Source organism: Pogona vitticeps, chromosome 1, assembly GCF_051106095.1.
Source record: "Pogona vitticeps strain Pit_001003342236 chromosome 1, PviZW2.1, whole genome shotgun sequence".
Classification (NCBI taxonomy): domain Eukaryota; kingdom Metazoa; phylum Chordata; class Lepidosauria; order Squamata; family Agamidae; genus Pogona; species Pogona vitticeps.
Window position 1 is genome coordinate 160,773,122 of NC_135783.1, and position 27,821 is coordinate 160,800,942.

Below are 27,821 nucleotides of genomic sequence, written 5' to 3' on the forward strand. Positions count from 1 at the left end.
ATCTTGTCAGCTTCATGGTCTCAAACAAGATGTAGCATGTAAACTTAAAACATAAAAATAATGTGCTCACTGTCACTGATGTAATTACTAATATTTGTTCTGGCCCTTAAAAAAAAACAGCCATCCTAATACAGTGGTGCCTTGATTTACAAACATCCCTACTTACAACCATTTCGAGTTATGACCAGCTCCAGCCGCAAAATTTTGCTTCTACTTGTGACTGGAGCTTCCACTTATGAACAGAAAAAGGCAGGGGAAAAAGGTGGGAAATTCAGATTTCTAACTGTAGGTGGCGACGAGGCTGCTTCTTTGTAGCTCTTTCACACCAACAGTTAGAGAGTGTAGGTCCGAGGAGGCTTGGGGCTGCCTCACTTCTGGTTCTGAGAGAGTGTGTGCGTGTTTGCAGGGAAGCTTCCGGCTGCCTGGTAAGGTAAGGTGCTGTTTTCTGCTTTTAAAAAACTGTTCTGGGTGTTTTTGCAGCGTGGTTTTGAGCGGGGGGGGGTTATGTTTCTGTGCTGTGATGGGTCTTGGGGGTGGTGGTTGCTTTTGGGGTTTTTCCCTATTTCCAATGGGTCCTGTGTGCTTCCCTTGCTTTTTCCTTTGTTTTCTTTGCATTTCCGATCTGCTCCATTTGTTTTCTGTGCATTTCCAACGGGTCTTGCATGCCTGATTGCTTTTCTCCCCCCCCCCCCTTTGGCCAGAAGGGATTAATCGCATTTCCAATGAGTCTTGCAGTGATTTTTTTGGGAGGGGGGTGATTTTTTTCTTCTGCCGGAATGGATTAATTGCATTTCAGTGCATTCCTATGGGAAATAGTGCTTCGACTTACGACCATTTTGAGTTACACCCATCTTCTGGAACGGATTATGGTCGTAAATTGAGGCGCCACTGTATCAAAGAATTCACATGTAAATGAGGACAAGTATCTTGGTTCCTACAATTTTGCTCCAAGGGTAGATACAACTCTGAAGACGTTCTTGTAGATGAAATTCAGCAACATTCAGGAACATGCCTTAAGTCACACAGTACAACTGATATAGAATCTGAACCCATGAGTAGAGATAACCATGATTAACAGGAGAATCTTATAACGAAAAGCAGATAGTGTAGTACAGAGTTACAGAACTGGATGGAGATGTGGGAGATCCAGGTTTGAGTTCAGTTTTTTATACAATGTACACAGAGTGGAGATGAGACTGGAACACTGCTCTGAATTTTTTATTATAAATTTTTGGTTCTACCTGAGGAACTACTGTTTTATTCTTTGCACTGTCATTAACAACTTCCCTTGTTTTACTGTAATCAACCTTAATGGTCTAAAAATCAAAATAAAGGAAAAACATGTTTAAATAAATTAAGCTAAAATTTCTCTATTTTTTATTTTATCTTAAACATATCCACCGTATTAGTTATGTAGCTCATTCTATTAGAAAAATAACAGACTGCTACAGAAGTTATCTTATACCAAAAGAATAACATGCTTTGCACACACTAAGAGACAATCTGTCTTTCCTCAATGAATCCAGATACATATTAAAATTGGAACTAGGAATAACTGAACTTTCACGAATACTAACACTGTACTGCCATCTAGTGGCAGCAAATTAAGTGGTGCAAATGTACAGTATAAGTATTTAATCCACTAATAAAAACAATGCCCATGTAAGAAAAACTAGTATTAGATCTTTTTTACACATTCAGCACCAGAGTACACATTCATACCATTCTGCCTTTGAATGTGAACTTTCATCCTGAAATGCAAGACATGTTACTTTTTGACAACCAAATACTATTTTTGCATATGGACTGGCCAGCTGATTCAATGGTTTGATTAACAAGAGTTATTTGCTTTACCATGTCACTACTGTATAAAAATTATAAGGACGGAGTTTTGAGGGACACTTGATATAAACTAACACAGATTCTATAGAATCCTTATCAGTGTCTTCTTTCCCCAAATAACATACATATGTAGAAAAAATATGGTTCAAAAGCATGGTTGGCCATGAATGTCCTGTGTTTAAAATAGATCTCTGCAAACCATTCTGAAATTACAGAACACATCAGTGTTCAAAGACTCAGCCATAAAATCACAAGTTTCTTCCTTCATGGCAATAGTATAACACAAAAACATGTATCAAATGTCACAGTTCATGGATTCACGTGATTTTTACATCATTCCTAAACCATTATCAAATCACAGGCCACATTTGTGTCCAAATAATGTCCAAATAATGAACCAGAGAAGTCCTAGATCTTGTACTTTACCATGTCACTATTGCCCAAGAGGCAGATCCTCAGAGATCTTACGCATTTCCCCCTATCTTCTGCCAAAATCCATACTAAAATTAAATAATACATGGGTATTGAAGGGCCACAAACATTTTAGAGCTATACTTCATCATGCTACTATGGCACAAAAGCATGGATTCAAAGCAAGAATCATCATAACCTTTTCAATTCTTTCTTAGTCTACACTCATAAAGTGGAGTAAGGTACCAAGCTAGAAAACAACCACTTTATTTTGTTAACAAAATGGAGGAGGGACTAGGTCAACTAAGACTTTTTTTGGGGGGGGGGGGTGCCTGCCTCATGCCTGACAATTGGCCTTTCTGAAGAGAAAGTGAAGCACATATCATCTTGCAGAAAACAAAAACCACGCTGAGGAAAGATCTTTATCCAATTGTTTATTCTCATAGAAGAAATGGCAAGGGATGCATGAAAGATACAGTCTTGTCCGCAGCTCCATTTAAAAAAAGGTTGATGCAAATACAGGTTCACTTAAGTACGTGACAGAGTCTTGTTCTTGCCCAAAAGCACCTGGTTGGCCACATTTTTTAAGGGTAATGCAGCGTGGCTGGTGAAAACCAGTGAGCTGCAATGGGTCCAGTTTTCCCTCCTGCCAAACCCAGAAGGCCAAGGAGGGGGGGGAACCTGCTCCTCCACCCTGTTCCCCAAATGGCGGGGGGGAGAGTTGGGGTTTGGGAGCGCAGAACCCGCTTACCCTCTTGAGTCCCTCGCTTTGGGGCTTTGGAAATAATATTGTGCAGAACAAGAGAAGCCCTACAAAAATATAGGAGGGGACACTGCCAAACCTGCCCTCTTCACCTGCAACGGGTCAGAGCAATGCTTCTAAACCACCGTATTTATAAACGGTGCAGGCAACTGGGCCAATTAAAGAAACACAACTATTCCTCCCCCCCCCCCCCCGTGCCATGTGCATATGTAGCCCATTGCAAAGAGCACTCTCGATACATCCACGGGAAGGACCCGCGGCAGGGCCACAAACTGCCCGCCCTCCTTCAGAGCACCCCCTCCCCTCCCCTCCCGCCAACCTGGCAGCCCCGCCCCCGTTACCTTGACGATCCCCGTCATCTTGGCCCGCAAGACGCCAAATTCCTGCGGCGCCGTTTCCGGATAGAGCTGTTCGCGCAGCAGCTCCTCCGTGATCTCCGCGTTGCCATAGTAGGTGGCTTGGGCGATGCCATTCAGGAGCCCAAGCAAAGGCTTGCCGGTTTCGGGCGGAGGATGCTCCCCGGTAGCGGCCATCTTAGTTAGGAACCCTAGGCCGCGGCCCCGGAAAAGGGCCCGGACGAGAAGCGAGCGCGGACAAACTTCGCAGCCCGGACTTGGAACCGCGGTTCTCCTTGGCTCCTTATCGCCCCCTCTGGGCGACCGCTGTGAACATGCCTGGACGACGCCCTAGGCCGCCGCCTTGGGTCTCCCGGGCTAGGAGAGCGCCTGCAACTGAACACCGGAAGCAGGAGGGGCGTTTTTTTCTGCATTGGAGTCACGTTGTGAAGGCAGCCGGGCTCCTGGGACCCGAAGGGGGTTTTCAGGAGCAGACTGCGGGAAGAGATAAAACCCGCGGCTGGAACAGTAAGGTTTGCGTGCAAGTGTCTGGGGCAGGATTTGAAAGTGACCTGAAGAAAAGCTGACGTGGTTTACTGTGATAGTTCATTATCACTGCGTCCAGCAAAACCCAGTGGATGCTCCCGAGTGACTGTGGCTAACATTGTTTAATATTACGAAACAATCAAGCCTGACAAATTATTAACAACATTGACGCATATAAAAGAATCCAAGTAGTTGCTGAAATAAAAACGTTCGTCCTCTGGAAGCTATTTCGCAGAGAGACTTCACTGTCTATTGAAGATTATAGGGATACGGTTGGATTTTAAAGGGTTTTTTTCCCCCCAGGCATTCGGCTTTTGTTATTATTAAGTACCCCTGGTCTTTTCTCTCATCATTTACGAGTTTCTCACCTCCTCAGACAAAATACCAAAGCCAAGGGTTGTTAAGAGTAAAAGCCCTGGGCCTAAATCTCCCCTGCCTGATTAAGACCAAAAGATGGGACAGACAGCAACAACTTGCTGAAGAAAACTTAATTCATGCCGCCTCAAATCAGGAGAGGCAGACCTCTAGGTATGTGTGCCTATGTGCTCTTTAAAAGTTTAAAACCATATACTCTATACAGTATATGGCAGATGGAACACACAAGTGACTACATTGAATTTAGCCAAAAGGTTGAGAAACAATGGTTTTAAGCTATAACTTCTTTTTGATTCTTTTTTTCTTCTGTTTTAGTATTGCTACTACCTTACAAATGTTTAATATCTTTTACTGGTCATGGACTGTAATAAAATAAACTAAAAGGAGTGACCAAAATAGAGTGCAGAATAATATATATCAGAGCTTCGGTGCCATGATCTCTGCTGTTTTTGATAAAAGACTTACATAGAACTATTAAGCATCTTAATGACCTTCATGTACAGATATGGATACAATTATTCTGCAGGAATTTGGAATGGTTTCTTTAATTTCATCATCATCATTATTATGGTCACAGACCAGCAAGATTATATTAAAAAAAACACAGAAAAAATTTATGTAGTATATAAAACCGTTTATCAGGGTGATTGCAACATTTCCTCTTTTGTTCCCATAGCAATCAACAAAAATTTTGACACCCTGTCAGTATTATAAGTGGACACACCCTCTAAGCATTTAAGAAATGCACTAGAAGAAAAAAAAAGTAAAAATCAAACTCAACAATTTAAAATAGCAAGAACCTGCATTATCCTTCCATTTTGGCATCACTGTGGTTTATTATTTTAAATACAGTGCAATGAGCCCTAGGGCAAGCTACATAATTCCAGAACATACTCAGCAAAAGGGAGTAACAAATCCAGCTATGCAGTTCCAACATCATTATTTTATACCTATAGAGGGTCATAACAGGTTGTAATTTACTTTATGGCACATTATTATTATAGTGGAACACATGTTTTCCCAAATTGGGCAAACAGCAGCCTGTAGGGTGATCATGTGACACATTTTGCACACTTAGAAAGTGCCATGTCAATAATAATTATTTTTTATTCCTTTTTTCATGTTTCCTTAATACAGATATTCAAAATAATGTGTTTGATATGTTATGGTTTTGTCTGTGCTTCCTTATTAATACAGTATTTTCGACCATGCCTTGTGTTGCCTGGCCACACCCTCATGACTGCATCATTTTTATTGCTCATCTACACGGCTTAAAATTTCCACATGTCCCTATTTTCCCTGTGCAAATGTGGATGAGTGAAAACCTTTATTTTGTGAAGGAATGGCTCCATTGCATCCCTGGGGCCTAGTTTTCCACACCAGGTAGTGAGCCTGGCTGCTGAAAGTGATACTTCACAAGAATCACACAGGCTGCAATCACTCTTGGCAGGGGCAGAAGGAAGGAGAAGCCTTGGTCTGCAGCTTAGTATGCACACAAGTGGGGCACATTTCAAAAGTTGTGACATGTCATAGAAATCCTCTCCCTACCGATCACCTTGTATGGATGTCAAAGATGCACAGTAAATAAAGTTTCCGGGGGTGGAATTGTTTATTTATTTATTTTATTTATATCCCGCCTATCTGGTCGGTTAAGAAATATGGTGAAAAATATGTTTGAAATATGGTGCTGGAGGAGAGCTTTACAGATACCATAGACAGGCAGAAAGAAAAACAAGTGAGTCCTAGACCAAATCAAGTCCTAACTGTTTCTGGAGGCAAAAATGATGAAACTGAGGCTGTCCTTCTTTGAGCACATCATGAGAAAGCAGGATTCTCTGGAATAGACAATAATGCTGGGAAAGGTTGGAGGCGGCAGGAAAAGAGGAAGACCAGGTATCAGATGGATTGACTCTCTGAAGGAACCACAGGCTTGAGTTTACAAGAGCTGAGCAGGGCGGTTGAGGACAGGACATTTAGGAGATTGCTCCTTCATAAGGTCATTAGTTGGAAGTGACTTGGCAGCACAACAACAAATTGTTCTTTGCATCCTGTTTTTTTGTGAGCCCTGTTTTCTCTACGTTAGTGAGTGGTCACCCTGCACATAATCCTTCAATATACAAACATTTGCCATATCCCTGCTCTTGACAAAAGAGCGTTAAATGCCTGGTTATGATTTTCCTATTCTGTTTTTTCTGTAATAAGATTTCTTGATCTATAAAATATTAAATGAGTGGCATCTCAAAGTGAGTGCAACTTAAGGTTCTGCCAAACCCGTAAAAATAAAATTGAAATTACATTAATTACATAATTGAGGGCTATGTCTCATCACCTACCAACCCTGGGGCACATTTCAACACTTTCATATTAAAATAATTACTGCTTAGCAATTTAAATGTTAATCACTGAGAGTCTCATCACAACTTTTATGCTGTTTCTGGTAACATGCGAACTCTTGTTCTTTTCTATGAAATTTACAGTAGTTAAGATTTCAAGGAATAGGCCTTTTTCCCTTTAGTTTTAAAATCAGCAATTAATTATGTGCCTAAGAGGGATTAAATTGTTAATATCTATATATCTATATTATTATTTATTTATTTGTTCGATTTATATCCCGCCCATCTGGTATATTCTACCACTCTGGGCGGCTTACAGAATATCAAAAACAATTAAAAAACATAAAAACATTAGCATACAGCAATATATAAAAAGATTCCATCAGTTAACATTTGTGTACAGAAAATATGTATTTTCTATATCTAAATTTGCTGGCATAACATGTAATGTATTCTCGAAAGCTTTCACGGCCGGATCTGATGGTTGTTGTAGGTTTTTTGGGCTGTTTGGCTGTGTTCTGAAGGTTGTTCTTCCTAATGTTTCGCCAGTCTCTGTGACCGGCCTCTCCAGAGAACAGGAGTCTGGGTGCACAGACGGAGTTCTGACTCCTTCAGAACACAGCCAAGGACCCCAAAAAACCCCACAACAACCATAATACGTAATATTTGTCTTCTTGGCAAATAAAGAATTCTGGGGCCTTACAATTCTATAATTATATGCTTATTTAACTTTTTACGTAAATGAATATGTTCATTTAAACTTGTGAATTTTTTAAAAAACTAAGTGACATTCCATTATATTTCTTGGCATTAAAAGTTTCCCAGGAGATGCTGACAAACTGCACAGTTTCAAAAAATGTTTAGAAGCAACTTGCAATTGTATTTTCTTTAGCATAAATCATGTTGCTCTTCCTGCACATATGGGTCGAAATCCTCTTTACACACCTTTCTGAAAATTAAAAATTACTGATTCTAAGCCTCCCCCCCCCTGCCCCTACCTTTGCAGGTCCCCAGGTTATCAGCTTCTCTAAGATCATAGCTGATGTGTTTTCTCCTTAGCATTGTGTTAATGCTCCAGATCAGCAAACTGCTAAAACTTCAGCCTTTATAGAGATGGTTCGGCTTGTTCATGATCCATTATGCAAAGGCATTTGGTTAGCAGCATTTGGCTGCTACTTACTAGCCTCTTAATTCCTATGGAAGCATTAAGTGTATACAGTACTGTACTTAGTTTTTCAAACATAGCTTCTCCATTTTGGCTTTTTTTTTGTTAAATAAATTATGACATGGTGTAATATGTCATGTGTTGTTCATCTGAACTTGTATTTACCTAATTTTAAGACCTGCTAAGGACCAGATGATTTTTATTGTGTCCTGATAAGTAAAACTATAACATTCAAATAAGGTGCACTTTTTTTCCACATGATTCTGTGCTGTACATTAACAATTTGTACCTTTTGATTTGAAAATTTAAGGTGTATTTAGATGTTATTTAGAGCTGCATAGTAAGATTAAATTTGCATACAAGGGGTCCAAAATATTAAAGTGATCTGGTGCAAGGCTTGTTCATCAATTTTATTTATTTAACATTTTATTTAAAACTATTTTCACTCATATTTCTCCTTCAAAAGAAACCAAAGTGGCTTATACCAGCAAAAGAAAATATTTAAACCTGGTGGACATGCGAAAAGGTCAAAAATTATTGGACACAGGTATGGGACTTAGCAAAAGAAATTACCCAGCAGAAATTAGATATAAAACCTGAAATAGCATTACTGAATGTCATATCAGGAATTAATGATAATAAATTTAAGCATTGTCTTATGTATATACTCACAGCAGCCAGATTACTCTGGGCGCAAAAATGGAAAACCGAAGAGGTTCCAAAGATAGAAGAGCTGTTAAATAAGTTATGGGACACAGCAGAACTGGACACTTTCAGAAGCCTTACGGGAACAACCAAGAGACTATGTAAAACAAAGCTGGGAACTAATATATTCTTGGGCCCAGAAGAAGACAGGAGTGTAGGGCAAAGTTTATGTTGTATGTATATGTACTCAGTATATACTGGAAATGAAATTGGGGGAGCAGAGGGGTTAACGAGGCTGGAGTCTCTGACTCCAAAGCGGGGAGGGGTTAGTTTAATTTGAGGGGTTAGTTAGTTTTTTTTTCTTTTTCCCTTGTTTTTTTCCTTTCTGTGAAAATAAAAATTAAAAAATTTAAAAAAGAAAATATTTAAACCTAAAAACAGTTACACATACTGAACAGGATCAAATAAATACACTAAATAAACAGTAAACAAAAGCAACAACAAAAACACATTCAAGGCAGTAAGAGACAACAATCTATTTAAAACCCCACTCAGTCAGCCAGTCATTAAGGGAAAGCTTGCCTGAAGAGAAGGGCCTTTGTTTGCTTGCAGAAGGACAACAAAGATGGGGCTAGTCTGGCCTCCTGTGGGAGGGAGTTCCAGAGTCTGGTAACAACAACAGAGGTCCTCTCCCGTGTTCCCACTAAATACACCTCTGAAGATGCTGAGACTGAAAGGCCCTTGAAAGAGAGACACAGTCCTTGAGACATGCTTGGACCCAAGCTGTTTAGGGCTTTGTAGGTTAGAACCAGCACTTTGAATTATGCCCCCAAATGGATTGGCAGCCAGTGAAGCTGATGTAACTGGTCTGGTGGTAGTAATGTTATCTCTGTGACTATCTGCTTATACTTTCTTAAGTTATCTTGTGCATGAATCAAATGCGTTTACATTTTCACTTTGTGTGTAAGATTCTGTTAACTAAAAACGTAGTATGTATTAACAACTTTGCAATCGTGACCCATCAAAAAAGTGCAAAAATATGAAACAGTGAGAGAATGCACTGGAAATGTATTCCATCTGTACCTGAAAGGGTTGCTTGAATACTTCAAGGATTAATCTTAAACTTCCTCTGGAGTCACTTATGAAAGCTTATTTGGAAGTTCCTGATTCCAGTGAAGCTACTCTCAAGCAAATGAGCATATAAGTGCTGTCAAAAAAGTTGAATTTGATTTGTGTCGTGCAGCTTGCTACTATTTGCAGTGTTCAAGCTTAAGAACTTGGATGAGAATCTCATTCAATTACACAGTTGTGAAAAGGCACTGACGGAAGCACCGCTCTTTCTCTGTCATGTACCCAGCGATGCCCCGGTTTCACAACTGATCATACAAATGATAGTACAATGGGCAGTGAACAAAACACAGTACTAAAACCACATGTGGTTTTGCATGGCAAAATCCAACAGGAATTTGTTTTTTTATTTTGCAGCTGCTTCATATGCCTGACTGTGGCAATTTATTACAATATTTTTTAATTAATTCTTTGTCTGTGTGTTCCTGACTCATTCATTCATGCGAAGGTAAGCATTTATAGGCAGAAGTCAGTAAGGTTAACTTCTATTTACGAGTTTTGTAGGTTGCCTATTTATTAATGTTCCCTTTCCGTTTTTTCCCATTTAAAAAATCAGTAAGGAAGGGATTGATGAAATAATTGCACAATGTTTTTTAATTAATAGCACTTAACTCTTTTCCTTTGAAAACACTTTATACCCTCTAGGCGTCTAGTGCTACTAATCATCCTCCGCTGTACAATTATGGTGGGCTCCCGCGTCTCGTGATACTGACCAAAACAGGTGGGAAGGAGAGGACAACACATTGTGGTACCTTAAAGACTAACGGATCTAGTTCCGTGCGATCTTTCTTGGATCAAAAGCCATTAAACCCCCAGACCCATATACTGAAAAGTAGATCTCTGCTCCTTTGGTGTCCCGTCATGATCCTTCTTCATAATAATAACTTTCCAATAATAATAACTGCCCTCGAAGCAGGGATCTGTTTTCTCATAAGAAGTATTGTGTACCTGAATGGCGCAGTTTAGATAATATTTATTCGCCTAAAACATTTATATCGTTTTTTCCCGTACAACGTAAATTGGATGATAGTCTCAGAAACCATCCTTCAATAAAAATGCAAATACTGTAATCCCAAATAGACATCTATCGCAGTACCATAAAATAACACAACCAAGCGAAGAGACCAACAAAGTCCTCACCAAACTTACCAACCATCTGTACAATAAACGTATACAGTACTGTACAGTATATGATTCGAGTTAGAATTCCGGGCAGGTTAGAGTTAAATAGGTTTAGCTGACTAACTCATTTGCCAGTTGGTCTTCGTCGCCGGTGTTACCTGACGCCTTCGAAACTTCGGCCTTGTACACCATTCCTTTTTCCGCCCAAGGGAATTCCGCCCCCTACCGCCGTTCTTCCTCGCACACAGCGCGCGCAGAGGCGAATCGTTTTTCGTTACACAGCAAAGGCACCTGCGCTAGACAGCCCTTTCTGGGACGTCATTCTCGCCGCCACCGTGAGCGGCTGCCGAAGGGTCCTTTCTTCTCCGGGCGATCTCGGCGCATTCTGGAAGCTTCTTGTGGGGCGCGAAGCGTTATCCGGGGCTGAGACGAGGGAAGAGAATCCGTTTCCATCGAGAGCGCCAAGAGGGTGGCCGAGTGCCGTTATGCCGGAGAACGCGAGCACGAAGGGGGCGTTTATGAATGCGGCCGCGGGGAACCGGAACTCCGGCGGTGGGAACCGTGGCTCCTACCAGGATCGGGACAAGCCTACCCAGATCCGCTTCAGCAACATCTCTGCAGGCAAAGGTAACGGCCCCGCCCTTGCCTGGCCGCCCCTTCCCGTTGCTTCTAGGGAGGAAAAAAAAAAAAAGAGAGAGAGGCGAACGGTGCGGGCCGAGGCTGCCCCGCTAGCCAGGCGCCGCTAAGTACGCTTCGGGTCCAGAAGACGCACAAAGGGGCCGCCGCCGCCGCCCTGGCATTACGTCCTGCATCGGGAAGGGCGAAGGGTGGGGTGGGGTCGGTCGCCCGTGATGGAAGTCAGGGCAAGATGTCCAGAGGGAGAGAAAGGGGAAAAATATAGATTTCATTCATATCCTTCGCTTGAGCTTCATAGCACTTCTCCATTAACCTAGGCGAGTTCCTGTGAAAGACTTTCCATGAAATCAGTGCATCTGCAGAGGACTACATTCAGTAGGAACATTTTGGAAATGTATCAGGCAAAACAAAGAGAACAAAAACGGAAGGGAAAGACAGAAACGTCGTGGCAGGCTAAAAGCTAACTACTGCATTTTAACGTTAACTTTCATAGACTAAAACAGCAGCCTTTAAAGTGGCACAACATTTTTGTCTCTCTTTTGTCTGCTGTACCTGTGCAGGCTAATAGAGCTTACTCTTTCAAAAACGACGTGTTGGAGAGAACTGCCCGTTGGTTTATGATATTACTATAGTGTGCCAATTGTGTAGAAGATAAATAAATTCTATGCTAGTGATTTTGAAGATTATATAGTATTTCCTAATACTAATACAGGCAGGACAATAAAAGCCCTGTTTCTTTAGACTCAGATGCCTAGCATCTTTGCTTTTCCGCAGTGGCTAGCCGCTAGACAGATACCTATGGAAGCCTAGAGGCAGGAAGTGAGTGCAGTAGCATCATCCCATTTATTTTGCCCATCAGTGGGTATACAGTGCCATTATTTTACTTATCATCTTGGAACCACCATTTAAGACATTGCACTTCGAGCTATGAAATTTGTCCTATCTTTTAAACTGATATCAGTTGATGGGCCATTACTGCATCTTTCAGTAGTGAATTTCTCAGTTTAATTATTATTGTGTGCGGAGAATTACTGGTTTGCCACTATACAAGCTACATTGGATGAGCATGAGTTTTCGTATTTTGAAACAATAAACAATTTTTGCTCTGTATGCTTTTTTATTCCATGCGTAATTTTACACAGTTCTGTCACCTTCTTCATTTATTTTCCTGTTCTAAATCAATATAGTGGTCCAAATTATCCTGCAGTTGCCTCATCACCACAATTGCCTTATTCCGCTATAAAATATATTTTTTCTGGGCACATCATGTGATGTATGATTTGAAATACAGTGGGGTCTCTACTTAAGAACTTAATCCGTATTGGAAGGTGGTTCTCAAGTTGAAAAGTTCTTATGTTGAATCTGCATTTCCCATAGGAATGCATTGAAAACCATTTAATCCGTATCTGCTCTTTTCCGTCCATAGAAACTACAGTGGAACCTCTACTTAAGAACTTAATCCATTTTGGAACGGTGTTCTTAAGTTGAAACGTTCTTAAGTTGAAGCAAAATTTCCCATAGGAATGGACTGAAAACCAATTAATCCGTTCTGGCTGTTTTTTTGTTATGTAGAGGTGTGTTCGTACATTGAAGCATTAGTTCCCATAGGAACTAATGCAAAGCTGGTTAATACATACTCTACCACTAGGGGGAGAATTTTTTTTAACCTAAGATGACCTAAGGTTAAAAAAGGAGCAGGAAAGGTTTTTTTTTTTCCTGTTCTTATCTTGGATTTCTGTTCTCAAGTAGAAGCAAAATTTAGCAAATGGAGCTGTTCTTAAGTTGGATTGTTCTTAAGTAGAGACGTTCTTAAGTAGAGACCCCACTGTAAGTGTTGCCTTTTATGGAAGGTAGTCATAAATTTGATGTCTCGTTGAATAAAATACAGTACTGCTTTTGCCTTGCTGTTACATTTTTGGTTGGAGGAGTATCTTGAACATCCGAATAATATTATTGTCATGCAGCTTAAAGTCTGCTATGTGCGACATAGCTTTATATAAGTACTTTTCCTTTTTTATTGTTTTTCCCAAATTGAGGCTCAAATTTATGCCTGCAGAAAGAAAGTACATACAGAATGAATAAATCAGTTTGTTAACCAATGTGTATTTTCCGGTTGTGAAAAAGCAGTTTTAAGAAAATATTTGAGAGTAATACACTAATTGTTGGTGTATATCTTAATTTTAGCTGTTGCAGATGCTGTTAGAACAAGCCTTGGACCAAAGGGAATGGATAAAATGGTAAGTCTTGAAGCTCTGTAGTATATAATAGTTTGACCAAAGTCCATTTAATTATACCTATCAGTGGAAGCATGTTGTTGTTAATCTCAGTAGTGAATTGCCATTAGGTAGAGTAAGTGAAGGCATGTGACATCCCAATAATACTGTTGTCATGTAGTTTAGAGTGTTATGCGCTCTATAGTTTTGTATCACATTTCTCCCCCTCAATAAAGATTCAATTTTTTGCATGCAGAAAAGAAGTGTAACCTGGTTTTTCATTTGGATTCTAGCCAATGTATAGATGATTTAAAATCGCTGTTAGTTCTGAACAGAGTGAGTAAAAATCAATGATTAAAAAATCAATTTATTTAAATAACAGTTTAAATTAAAAATGATTTTTTGGTTTCAATTGTCAAAAATCTGTTTTTTAAAAATTTAAATTGCGATTTAAATTAATATGATTTAAATCAAATTCATTCTGTATCCAAACCCATCCTGTTAACAGCTGGGAAGCTGCTGAATTTGTTGAAGCATCCTTAGTAGCCAAGAAAAGGCTTAGTGGTAGAATATAATTCTGTGCTGGGAGTCTTGAATGTCTTCATTAGAAATAACTACCTAGGAATATGTAGGAGCTTCATTTTTTTTGTACTCTCCCAGCAAAAGGAGTCAAGTATATTCACAAGGTATTTTAAAGACGCAAAGGTAGTTTAAAAATTGCAGTACTGAAAAGCTGTTAAGTACCTACAGAGTGCAATAGATGAACCCATTGAACAATAACTAAATAAAATATTTTGAAATAACTTGAAAGTACTGTATATTAAAAGATGATAAAAAATAAGCAGCTGAAAGAAGGAAGACATCCTTCTGACCATAGATGGGCAAATTGTGGCCTGTGATCTTCTCCAAGTTGGAAACAAATTTCAGGTGGCAGGAAAAGAAAGTCCAAATAAAATACAGGCCTATATCTGTGGAAAAGGGGACGAGATGGCAGCCTAGATGACTCTCAAAAGAAGTGCAAATGAATGATGTGCTTTCATAATTCCCCCCCCCCCAACACACACACATATGCTGTGGGAAATACTGGCATACCCTTGGCAAATGTAACTGCCAGGTGAAGTGAGAAGCAGCCTTCAGCTGTGGTGTCAAAAATGAAGGGAAGGCTGCTAAAGCATTGGACTAAAATGGGAATACTATCCTAGTATAATGAGCCAGTTTTAGTCTGCAGATTTCTGGAATGCAGTATAAACCAGCATTGTTGGTTGTATTTGATTTGTAGATTTTTTTTTCCTGTTTTGAATTGATGTCCAAAAATCTTTGGTTGTGCTTTTCCAGATCCAGGATGGCAAAGGAGATGTAACAATCACAAATGATGGCGCCACCATTCTGAAGCAGATGCAAGTTCTTCACCCTGCAGCCAAAATGGCAAGTAATACTGAATTTCAAATTTCATCTATGGGCCAGAGATGCTGCCAAATTATACATTATTGTTGACTTTATTAGCCATCTCTCATGGGAAATGACTGGGTCAATTTAAACTTGAGATTGTATCCTGTTATCTGTGGTTTTCCTACTTTTGAGGGAATCTGAATGAAATACATCTGTGTGACTGATTTCTAACTTCTTGTCATCCATAGTTGGTGGAGTTATCCAAAGCACAAGATATTGAAGCAGGAGATGGCACTACTTCTGTTGTAGTTATTGCAGGTGCTCTCCTGGATGCCTGCTCCAGACTTCTTCAAAAAGGTACAGATAACACTTTGGGTTTAATCTGTTTATTAATCATTTGTGTATACATGTACTGTTTGTTAAAAAAATTAAAATTAACTTGCTTTAAACTGAGAAAATAGACAGAACCGTTATTATGACTGTTGTTTTAATTATCTTACTTTGGCAAAAGAAGTATCTCTTTCCGGTCAACCAATCAATGCCAGTTTTGTTTAGGTGAAGCCTGGTTCATTCTTTTTCTCCTTGAGACAAATGAAAACATTGATAGGTTAATAGATTTTATTGTGTGGGTGTTTGTTTGCAAGACTTGGTAAGTGTATACTACCTTTGTCTACAGCCCCATTCTTTAGTTTACTAGGCCTCCCGAGTCATGGTTTGTTAGTCCACTATACCACACTACATATCATGCTTAGGTATACTTTTATATGCTATTTATCCTGTAACAGTTTGTCTCTGTGATAGATCTATCAATGATGGGCTGGAAGGGTGGCATGAGCGTTATGCATGGGGGTGTGATAATGGTTTATGTGCATGTATGGACACCCAGACTGAACATACTTAAAACTAGTTGAGTTGCTGATCATTTTGTTTGAAGATAATGGCTGGAATTATATTGTATATTTCTAGTGCCATAAAGGGAATGTCATGTGTCACAACTTACAAGGGCAAATTGCTGCAGATTAAGAAGTCTGAGTAAGCATTTCCTATTGCACACTGCTGTAGGAAATGTCTACACCAATCTGTTGTTTGGAGTTACATTGCAGGTGTTGTGGCAGTGGATATAAGTAATACAATTCCAACCAGTATTTAATTCATATAAAGTGCAAGGGCAATAAATGGAGAAGGATTATGTAAATGAACAATGTTAAAATATAATTACATTTTCACCCGAAAACAGTTTTTCAGATAATTTAAAATTTATGTACTGCTTGTTGATTCAATAATTTTTTTTCTTAAATTACAACTAGGAATTCACCCCACCATAATCTCCGAGTCATTCCAGAAAGCACTGGAGAAAGGTGTGGAAATCCTAAACAGTATGGGACAGCCAGTTGAATTGAGTGACAGAGAAACCTTGCTTAACAGTGCAACTACAGCATTGAATTCAAAGGTACAGTGGGGCCTCGACTTACGAATGTCCCTACTTATGAAATTTTCGAGTTATGAAAAGCTCCGGCCACAAAATTTTGCTTTTACTTGTGGCCGGAGCTTCGACCTACGAAAGAAAAAAAGGCAGGGGAAAAGTGTGGGAAATTTAAATTTACTAATCAACACTGGTTACTTTCAACACCGCCCCGACTGCTGAGCTGGGTCGTGTTCTAAGTACAAATTATATGTATCATTATTGGCTAATAAGTTACCGAAGTAGCACCTGCCTTCTTTAATGTTGGGAGAATGCCGCAGACGCCTGATGTGCAGAAAGTTTAAGACTGGCCCAAGAAATTTTAATATGTCTTTGGAGTTTTTCTCACAATTGCCTTGGAAGAGGTGAGCAGTTCCTTTTGGATGCTCATGTTACCTCAATTTAATGTCAAGATTGCCTTTAAAAGTAGTAGTTTAAGCACATTTTGTGGCAAGCTGTACCTGTCACATTCTTTTTACTTCTGCTTACTCTTTGCAGAATTGCTTGTGATAAATGAACTCTTTTTCTTTGTATTTGGTAACTTTGTCACAGAAATAAGAAATTCAGAGAAGTTATTCATTCTGTTCTTCACTGGACATCTTTATGGTGGCAAGAAGACTTATATGGAATTATATGGAAGAATTATGGCTTCAAAATTAGTTCCATATAGAAAGTGTTACTTTACTTCAGATGAGGTCATGTAACTTAAGATGTGTTGTAGCCAAGTTAGACAATTCCGTAAATGGGTGCTGCTGGTGCACAAGCTCTAACTGTGCAAATGCTCTCCTAGCCACCACCAAAACCTGAACATCCAGGCTCAGGGATGAATTCAGGAGTACACCCAAGTTATGTACCTGAGTTTTCAGGGGTTATGTAACCATAGCTAATACATAATGAAGCACCTCTGTCTTGACAGGGTTAAGCTTCAGTTTGTTTGCCCTCATCCAGTTAGTTGAAGATATTAAGCACTGGTTTAGTGCCAAGGCAGTTTTCCTGGAACTGGATGGAAAGGAGAGCCAGAGTTAGGGCATCTGTATACTGATGACACCAGACCTTAACACTCTGTAAACAGCCTTAAATAGTGTAGTGGACAGAACAGAATTCTGAGGCAAATGGCCAGGATGTCAAACAAGAGTTGTCCAGCATCATCCTCAGCATTCACCCATCCAGGAAGTACTCGAACCACTGCAAAGTCTCAGTGCTGCAACCCAGAAGGATTCCATGGTGAAATTGAATTTAAAGCTGCTGAAAGGTCCAGCAGAACCACCAGGGACACCTACTCTCTGTCCAGTTCCTGGCATAGGTTGTCCAACAAGGTGACCAAAGCTGTCTCGGTTCCATAATCGGGTCTGAAGCCAGACTGTAGTGGATCTATATAATCTATTTCATGTAGCAACCTATGGAGTTGGGAGGCCACCACATGGTCCAGCACCTTGCCTAAAAATGGTCCAGCAACACAACTGCCCAAGGGTCTCATTCACATATTTTATTGTTGTTGTTGTTTAGTTGTTAAGTCGTGTCCAACTTGTTCATGACCCCATGGACCAGAGCACACCAGGCCCTCCTGTCTTCCACTGTCTCCTGGAGTTTGGTCAAATTCATGTCGGTAGCTTCAATGACACTGTTCAACTATTTCATCCTCTGTCGTCTCCTTCTCCTCTTGCCTTCACACTTTCCCAACATCAGGGTCTTTTCCAGGGAGTCTTCTCATGAGATGGCCAAAGTATTGGAGCCCCAGCTTCAGGATCTGTCCTTCCAGTGAGCACTCTGGGTTGATTTCCTTAAGAATGTATAGGTTTGGTCTCCTTGCACTCCAGGGAAGAGTCTCCTCCAGCACCACATTTCAAAAGCATAAATTCTTTGATGGTCAGTCTTCTTTATGGTCCAGCTCTCACTTCCATACATCGCTACTAGAAAAACCATAGCTTTAACTATGTGGACCTTTGTCGGCAAGGTGATGTCTCTGCTTTTTACGATGTTGTCTAGGTTTGTCATCGTTTTCCTCCCAAGAAGCAGGTGTCTTTTAATTTTGTGGCTGCTGTCACCATCTGCAGTGATCAGTGAGCCCAAGACAGTAAAATCTGTCACTGTCTCCATATCTTCCCCTTCTGTTTGCCATGAGGTGATGGGACCAGTGGCCATGATCTTAGTTTTTTTAATGTTGAGCTTCAGACTATTTTTGTGCTGTCCGCTTTCACCCTCATTAAGAGGTTCTGGAATTCCTCCTCACTTTCTGCCATCAGAGTGGTATCATCTACATATCGGAGGTTGTTGATATTTCTTCCGGCAATCTTAATTCCGGTTTGGGATTCTTCCAATCCAGCCTTTCACATGATGTATTTTGCATATAAGCTAAATAAGCAGGGAGACAATATACAGCCTTCTCATACCCCTTTCCCAATTTTGAACCAATCATGTCCAGTTCCATATCCAGCTTCCTGTCCCACATAAAGATTTCTCAGGAGGTAGATAAGGTGGTCAAACACTCCCATTTCTTTAAGGACTTGTCATAGTTTGCTGTGGTCCACTCTTGTACGTAGTCAATGAAGCAGAAGTAGATGTTTTTCTAGAACTCTCTCTCCTAATCCAGTGCATTTTGGCAATTTGGTCTCTAGTTCCTCTGCACCTTTGAAATCCAGCTTGTACTTCTGGAAGAGTACTCGGTCCACATACTGTTGAAGCCTGCCTTGGAGGATTTTGAGCATAACCTTGCTAGCGTGTGAAATGAGTGCAGTTGTACTGTAGTTGGAGCATTCTTTGGCACTGCCCTTCTTTGGGATTGGAATGTAGACTGATCTTTTCCAATCCTCTGGCCACTGCTGAGTTTTCCAAACTTGCTGTCAGATTGAGTGTGGCACCTTAATAGCGTCATCTTTTAAGACTTTAAATAGTTCAACTGGAACGCCATCGCCTCCACTGGCTTTGATGTTACCCATCCTTTCTCAGGCCGTCTTGACTTCAGTCTCCAGGATGTCTGGCTCAAGGTCAGCAGCCATACTATCTGGGTTGTCCGGGACATCCAGATCTTTCTGGTATAATTCCTCATCTCTTCTTGATGTCTTCTGCTTCTGTTAAGTCCCTACCATTTTTGTCCTTTAACATGTCCATCTTTGCACAAAATGTTCCTTTAATATCTCCAATTTTCTTGAACAGCTCTCTGGTTTTTCCTTTTCTATTATTTTTCTCTATTTCTTTGCACTGTTCATTTAAGAAGGCTCTCTTGTCTCTCCTTGCTATTCTTTGGAAGTCAGCATTCCATTTTCTTTAACTTTCCCTATCTCCCTTGCCTTTTGTTTCCCATCTCTTCTCTGCTATTTGTAAGACCTCTTTGGACAGCCGCTTTGCTTTCACTTCCACAGTGTATTCATAAGAGATTTGATTTAGATTACACCTGACTAACACAGTGATTTTTCCTACTTTCTTCAGTTTAAGCTTGAATTTTGCTATAAAAAGCTGATGATCAGAGCCGCAATCAGCTCCAGGTCTTGTTTTTGCTGACTGTATAGAGCTTCTCCATCTTTGGCTGCATAGAATATACTCAATCAGATTTCGGTATTGCCCATCTGGTGATGCCCATGTGTAGACTCGTCTCTTGTGTTGTTGGAAATGAGTGTTTGTGATGACCAGCTTGTTCTCTTGACAACACGATTAGCCTTTGACCTGCTTCGTTTTGAACTCCAAGTCCAAACTTACCTGTTGTTCCTTTTATCTCTTGACTCCCTACTTTAGCATTCCACTCCCCATAATGACAATAACATCTTCCTTTGGTGTCAGTTCTAGAAGGTGTTGTAAGTCTTCATAGAATTGGTCAATTTCAGCCTCTTCAGCATTGGTGGTTGGTGGAATTAACTTTGATTACTGTGATGTTGAAAGTCTGTCTTGGATTCCTGTTGAAATCATTCTGTCATTTTTGAGATTATATCCCAATACAACTTTTCCCACTCTTTTGTTGACTATGAGGACTACTCAATTTCTTCAACAGGATTCTTGCCCACAATAGTAGATATGATAATCGTCTGAATTGAACTTGCCCATTCCCGTCCATTTTAGTTCACTGACGCCCAGGATGCCAATGTTGATTCTTGCCATCTGCTGTTTGACCACATCCAGCTTACCTAGCTTCATAGATCTTACATTCCAGGTTCCTATGCAGTATTTTTCTTTGCATCATCCGACTTTCCTTTCACTTCCAGATGTGTCCGCAGCTGAGCGTCCTTTCAGCTTTGGCCCAACCACTTCATTATCTCTGGAGCTACTTGTACTTGTCATCCGCTCTTCCTCAGTAGCATATTGGACACCTTCCGACCTGAGGACCTCATCTTCCAGCATCATGTCCTTTAGACTTGGAGTTTTCTTGGCAAAGATACTGGAGTGGCTAGCCAGTTCTTGCTCCAGATGGATTGCGTTTAGTCAGAACTCTCTACTATGACCTGTCCGTCTTGGGTGTCCCTTCATAGCATAGCCCATAGCTTCTCTGAATTACTCAAGCCCCTTCGCCACGACAACGCAGCAATCCGTGAAAGAGTTCACACACTTAGCCAGCATAAATTCAAAATGGATCCAATAACCCAGGGCAAGCAGGTGCCAGATTTACATCCACAGGATTTGTATCAATTATGGTAGAGTGGATCTGAGCAAAATGTACACAGCTGGTGCGTAGTTAATTGTGGATCAGTACATCATAGGACCTAGACAACTCAAAGTAACAATATAACTTATCACTCAATACAACTCTTGAGTGACAATTGTGCAGACACAGTGGTGGCAAAGAAGAATGCTTATTTATTTTGTTTGATATGTATTTCACTTTGATGAACTTTTGTTGCAAGTGTGTTTAATTTAGAAAAACTGGTCTAAGTTAAATGTAATTTTCAACTTTATGCAGGTTGTGTCACAGTATTCTAGTCTGCTTTCCCCAATGAGTGTGGATGCAGTGATGAAGGTGATAGATCCTACTACAGCTAATAGTGTGGATCTTAGAGATATCAAAATCGTTAAAAAGCTGGGGTAAGTAGTGATTTTCTGAAAAATTCAGGTTGTGGAAGGATGACATTCTTATGTTCAGTAGCTCACTGAATGTTTATTTCTAGAGGAACAATTGATGACTGTGAATTGGTTGAAGGACTGGTCCTCACACAGAAGGTGCTCAATACTGGTGTAACGAGGGTGGAGAAAGCTAAAATAGGTCTCATTCAGTTTTGCTTGTCAGCTCCCAAAACAGATGTAAGTTGATTTTTCTGTATTTATTCATTGTTATGATATTTTTGTCTTAATAATTAAAGCTTTTAAGAGAATTCAGCTAGGTTATATTAATTTATGTTAGTTTACTAATAATGTGACCAGAGGTTATCTGTTTTTTTGTTACCTGTTTTTGCTTATGGTTACAGTCTAAAGAACATGTACCTGGCAGTAAACCTCATTGACAGCAATACATTTCACTTTTCAGTAGATAGGCATAGGTTTGCCCTTTATGGAGAATTTTTGTGGCTCATTAATGTGTGTTATATTTAGACAGGATGAAAGCATAAAGAGTGACTGATGTAATTTAAAGGATCAAAAATGTGACAGGTGTCTTGCAGTAGCTGACCAAGACTCTTTGCAGGAATCTTAAGAACTTTTACAAACTAGTCAACTTTGAGTGTGGAAAAGGGTCATGGCATAGAAGAAAGTTGCTCTTGACTGCATATTCTTATACAGAGCCAAAGCTCAAAATTCTGTTTTATTGCTTAAGTTCCAGGTTACTGCTTTGAGTGTAGATAGCGTATCCTATAGTTATACAATTATGTTTAGGTAATGAAATGTTTTTCCCCTGTTAGATGGATAACCAGATAGTTGTTTCTGACTACACTCAAATGGACAGAGTTCTGCGTGAAGAAAGAGCATACATTCTGAATCTTGTTAAGCAGATCAAGAAAGCAGGATGCAACGTCCTGCTCATTCAAAAATCTATTCTGCGGTAAGTATCCTGGGATCTCATATTAATTGTGCTAATTAGTAATCAGTTGTACTTAGGTTTTAAATCATTCTTGGGATAGTGAAGTTGAACAGGAAGCTTTGAACTTTTCTGAACCTGATCAGAAATCAGGTCTCATCACAAAAATTAATTGCCATTATAACTCATTTATTGTATTGATTTCAGGGATGCTCTGAGTGATCTAGCACTGCATTTCTTGAACAAAATGAAGATCATGGTGATTAAAGATATTGAAAGAGAAGACATTGAGTTTATATGTAAGGTAAGATGAGATGATGTTAGCTGGTTTTGCTTTATTTAATACTCGCAATTTATTAAATGCTAAATAAATAGGATTTCTTTAGCTGTTGTAAAATTCAAAGACTCAGTGAAGACAGTAAAATAACAAGACTAATAGAGATACTGATACAGCAAAATAAAACATAAATGTAAACAGTCCACTACTGAAATTGGTCATAATGATTTGAAATAGATCTGTCTTGAAGCTAGTGACACGCTTTGTACATAGGCCATAGTATAAATTGGGCTCTAAAAAGTAGCTGTTCTGGTTTTCAAGGGTAGCTTCAGTAAAATCAACCATGATTTGTTTGCGATACATCCATAATGTATGTGTTTGCTCACAATTGTCCTGTTGAATTTAATGGACTTATCCATTTACTTGCTGAACAAATGATTGCAGCTTCAGGGTGTGCAAGGTAAAGGAAATGGAAGAATATTATATATTCGTGAAGGCGAAGAATATTATGTTTTGCCTGACCAGGGCCTCTCTTTGTGTTTTGTTTTTTAAAAAGACAATTGGAACAAAGCCAGTTGCTCATATTGATCAGTTTACTGGTGATATGCTGGGAACTGCTGAACTTGCAGAAGAAGTGAATTTAAATGGATCTGGAAAACTAGTGAAGGTAAGGAGAGCTCATATTTAGCTATATATTATGTTGCCTTGTATAAAAGTCATTAAAACCTCTAAACCTGATTGAACAGAGTAATACCATCCTTAAAAGTCCACCCTTCTCTAATATCAAGAGAATGTAGTAGGACTGTTGGAGGGCTGTAGATTCTAATTTAGGATTGGCCAAGCCATCTGGAATTTTTAGAGGAAAACTGGCCTCTTAAAATGTGCCTGGAAAATAGCCATTTTGAATTGCTGAAGTAATTCTGCTTACCCAGTTCCGGTAAAGAAAGTAATGCTGTATTCCTCATGAACAAAACTTCTAACGCTCCCGGGAGAATACTCCCCAGGTGGACATTACATTAACATAAGCAGACTGATGGCCTTGTATGATCAGTAATTTGATTTTCATATAGTAAAGGACAACAGTCTTCTCAGAAAACGGGTGGCTAGAAGGTATTTAGGCTGCCTGTTCAGACAAAGTTAGGAATTATGAATTAAGTTGAAGAGTGTGCCATCCATGAACAATTGTGTCTCCCCATACAAAGGGGGGGGGGGTAGATTATTATTTCCATCTTCTTGAATTCAGCATAATGTAGTTTCCTTACATATGTTATCTAATTGCCACTAAAGTCTTCTCACCGTGTGGCCAGGGCCGGTGTGATTTGTGATGGGAAGCTGTCTTATTTCAGAATAGGGGAGATTAACACTTGATATGATTTTGCATGTGAAAACCTACTTCTGAGACTTCATGTACTGGCAAGACAGTTTGTGATGAATAGAGATGTGATCAGCAGAGAACTGCCAGAAACCTACAGGCTTTGCTGCATCTCATCTCCTGTCCAAAGATAAAGAATTGGAGTAGTGTCCTGCTTACTGGATGCTTTTCTAAAGTTGCTTAGATTGATTGGTTTGGTCACCCTGAAACTGCCTTGTCAGCATGTCTTAAGGTTTCATGGCAGCCAAGAGTATATCCTAGGATTTGAATGGAGAAGCAGAATATAAGTTAAATATGAGATCATAACACATCCAGCACTCATTATTGTAAGCTGTAACATGATAGAATTATTTTCTGCTCTAATACTACACTGCTTGATGGTATTTGTCAAAATGAATTTGTACTTGGTTTTACTCCATTGCGATGATTGTTGTCATTGCTCTTTAGTTTGACATTGAAGAATGTAGTCCATAAAACAGTAATGGTGAATCTGAAAATGGACATTGTAATAATGTTGTTTTGATGGTTGTTGTGGGTTTTTCGGGCTCTTTGGCTGTGTTCTGAATGTTGTTCTTCCTAATGTTTTGCCAGTCTTTGTGGCTGGCATCTTCAGAGGACAGGAGTCAGAACTCTGACTGTGCTCTGGTGCAGTTTGTTTGGATAGTTGAGTATTTATAGTTGTGGGATCAGCTTTTGTCCTTTTCAGGAGATGGGTGATTGTGGTGATCAGCGTGTTTTTTGTTTTGGGTATATTGTTGTGATAAGAGGGAGAGATTATCTGTTTTGCTTTGTTGTTTTTTGCTTCAGATTACAGGCTGTGCTAGCCCTGGGAAAACTGTAACAATTGTGGTACGTGGGTCCAACAAATTGGTGATAGAAGAAGCTGAACGTTCGATTCATGATGCCTTGTGTGTCATCCGCTGTTTGGTTAAAAAAAGGTACCATATTAGCTTCATGGACCAATAAAATCATCATTCTGCTAAAAAGTCCCTGTTAAAAGTTTCAAAGTGCATTTTTAATTTCAGAGCCCTGATTGCAGGTGGCGGAGCACCAGAAATAGAGTTGGCATTACGTTTGAATGAATATTCTCGGACTTTAAGTGGGATGGAGTCTTACTGTGTCCGTGCTTATGGAGAGGCCCTGGAAATTATTCCATCTACCTTGGCTGAAAATGCAGGCCTTAATCCAATTTCTACTGTAACAGAGCTAAGAAATAGACATGCACAAGGAGAGAAGACCGCTGGCATTAATGTCAGAAAGGTAATGAGGAAAGTGGCAACAGAACCTAAATATGTCCCTAAGCATAACGTGACTCTTTTGTAGAACTTCGTTTTTAAGTTTGAATTCACTGTGTTACAGATCAGATTGCTCACAGCATGTGTACTGAATTAGGCAAAACTTAAAACAACTGGTCAAAATATATTTATCATTATAATATTAGATGGCAGCCATAAACAAATGTGCTACATTGTGTTGTTTGGGGCTCTGTCTGTATTAATACATTGATTACTTCTCAGAGATGAAAAAAATGATCTATTTAATACTTGTATTTTCATAATGTGTTACTTTTGCATATAATCTTTTAAATTGGTTGTATATATTTTGGGTTATGAAATTGACTGCTAGTAAAAACTGCTGATTAATACTTGATTTTGACGAAGTGCTGTGTAGTTGCTTGACAGATGAACTAAATTAAGTTAAAATAGTTGCACTCACACTGTATAAGCAAAGGGAGAAAGAGAGAGTTAACTCTTTAGTATCTGGGCATTGACTGTCAGATGTTACCAGCGCCCCTACATTCAACCTGTACAGAAGAGTAATATAATATAAAGGTCACTTCGGATATGTGGCTGTTAAAATCTTCTTTTATAAGTGAAATGTGACAGCTCCTAAATTGGAATCTAGGTTGACATACAGTAATTGAACATGATCCTGTTTGTGTTTTTTCCAATACAATGAGTAGATGAATGTAGGAATGTACCATATGCTCAGAGACTCTGTGTCTGTTGGGATTTCTGGCCCATAGGTAGCAGGGATGTGCAGTGTTTTTTTTTTTCTTAGATAGATGCATGCATGTAGTGTCAAGTGATGTATGCATTTGCTGCATCTTAGCACCCAGGAAAGATCATGTTTAAATGGATGAAGAAGGGGTTCAGATAATTGTTTCCTTGCTGCTAGTAAGTACTGTAAGCCATTACATCAGGTTAGTTGATAGACGGGAGACATTAATCTTTCCTCCTTTTAACTATCCTGATGCAAATAACTATTTCACTTATGGTAATAATGGGTCTCTGAGGGCGGTTCGAGGGTGATAGTGAGATGTAGACCTTCCCACAGCAATCCTAATACATAATCAGTTTCTTTAATGCTATTTGTAGCAAAGAGAAAGTGGTATGTTAAGTGGGGCTGGGGTGGGAAAGCCGTACAAGACCAACAAGGAACAAAAATCTATACATCTGGCTCAGTTTGTAGATCGTCAGAAGAAAAGGTGGCTCACTTTTCATAATTTCAAACCTACTGATGTGCATGGACACCTGCATGGTAGATTGCTACCAAGAAGAGTGACAGTTTTGTTGTATGTTCTTTTGTAGTAACACTTTACCAATGTTATATTGGTTTCTATGCATAGTGTAATTTATGTCATTGGTGAGGAGCATTTGGCTTTCGAGCTGCTTTAGATTTCACCTCCCATAATCCTTTAAAATTGCCATCCTGAATATGGATGATAGGAGTCAAAAATATTCTAGAGGCCACCATTTTTCCCTGGGAGATTTAATAATATTTTTATGGTTAAGATACATATTCTAATCTAGACCACAAAATAATTTGATTTAATTGAGATAACTTGAAATAGAAAGAGCTTCTACACAGGGAAATGTAGCCTGGTTCCCAGTGCTAGCAGTGTCTTGTATATATACCAGACAGGAACAGAATTTTTACTTCAAACAAACAGACATAGCATGCTGAAAAATTCTTCATAAAGGTGTTGGATATGCTTCAGTGAATTGCTTGAATTAAGTAAATTTCCTCAGTTCATAAATAAAATATCAAGAAATACTTTTTTTAAATTGAAGAGTTGTGTTTTCAATTTCTTACAAACTAAAGTTCCACTTCTTAAATTACAGGGTGGAATATCCAATATCCTAGAAGAGTTAGTGGTCCAGCCACTATTGGTGTCCATCAGTGCTTTGACCTTAGCTACAGAAACTGTTCGCAGTATTCTTAAGATTGATGATGTGGTAAGTTTAAGTACTGCTGTCAAATGGTTGCATTATCAACAAATTTGTATCTTAAATCAATATGATAGCTCCAACTGAAATATTAGCACACAAATATAAATGTAGTATTTTAAAGTGGTGCTGAAGTAATCTGTTCTTGAGATTGATAAAGGAATTATGAAATGAAAGTGCTGGAATACAGAAAGGATAATGAGATATTGAGAGCTAATACAGTAGTTATTGTAGTTATGTAGTGATCTCTGTTTTCTTTGCAGGTAAATACTCGATAAAGTGACTAAAGGAAGAAGATGCCCCACAGCTCTTCAAAGCATCATAAGTTTAGAATTTGGCTTCACAGAAATTCTGTGTTCGACATCTGCTTATCTTCCAGTCATATTAATGTACTTTTGTCAATTTAAATTAATAAAACCTCACATTCTAAAGGCAGAAATTGTTTGATTTCTTAATTAAATATCTAGAGACACCTTCTATTTGTTGCTTTCCAGTTCTGCTTACAATTAACTGAATCATGGCCTCTTTTAAATCCCACTGCATTGATAGAAGAGTTAAACATATGCCTTTCCAGGAATGCTTAACTTTGCATCATGCCTTCTAACATAATTAGATCCTTTATGTCTCCACTATTACCATCATCAC

At 39.3% G+C, this 27,821-nt stretch overlaps 2 protein-coding genes across 7 annotated transcripts in view; one reads left to right on the forward strand and one right to left on the reverse strand.

Annotated features, from left to right (window-relative positions):
- Positions 1-9,432, reverse strand: part of COMMD1 (copper metabolism domain containing 1) — a 115,233-nt gene extending 105,801 nt beyond the window's left edge. For 5 of the 6 annotated variants that reach the window (XR_012088543.2, XM_020790600.3, XM_073003970.2 and 2 more), the window contains exon 1: positions 3,358-9,432. Coding sequence is in view for 5 of the 6 variants with exons in the window: in XM_020790600.3 (XP_020646259.2) it covers positions 3,358-3,549 (192 nt within the window). In the remaining variant the exon portion in view is untranslated. The remainder of the gene's footprint in view (positions 1-3,357) is intronic. The other variant, XM_020790598.3, reaches the window with a different exon arrangement.
- A 1,579-nt stretch (positions 9,433-11,011) lies between these two features.
- Positions 11,012-27,615, forward strand: CCT4 (chaperonin containing TCP1 subunit 4). The gene is made up of 14 exons (XM_020790610.3): positions 11,012-11,292; positions 13,486-13,538; positions 14,850-14,939; positions 15,152-15,260; positions 16,211-16,353; positions 21,251-21,372; positions 21,456-21,588; positions 22,182-22,321; positions 22,505-22,601; positions 23,131-23,241; positions 24,754-24,884; positions 24,972-25,206; positions 27,072-27,185; positions 27,440-27,615. The coding sequence occupies exons 1-14, from the start codon at positions 11,151-11,153 to the stop codon at positions 27,452-27,454; spliced, it is 1,635 nt and encodes a 544-aa protein (XP_020646269.3). The 5' UTR covers positions 11,012-11,150; the 3' UTR covers positions 27,455-27,615.
- Positions 27,616-27,821: the final 206 nt, after the last annotated feature.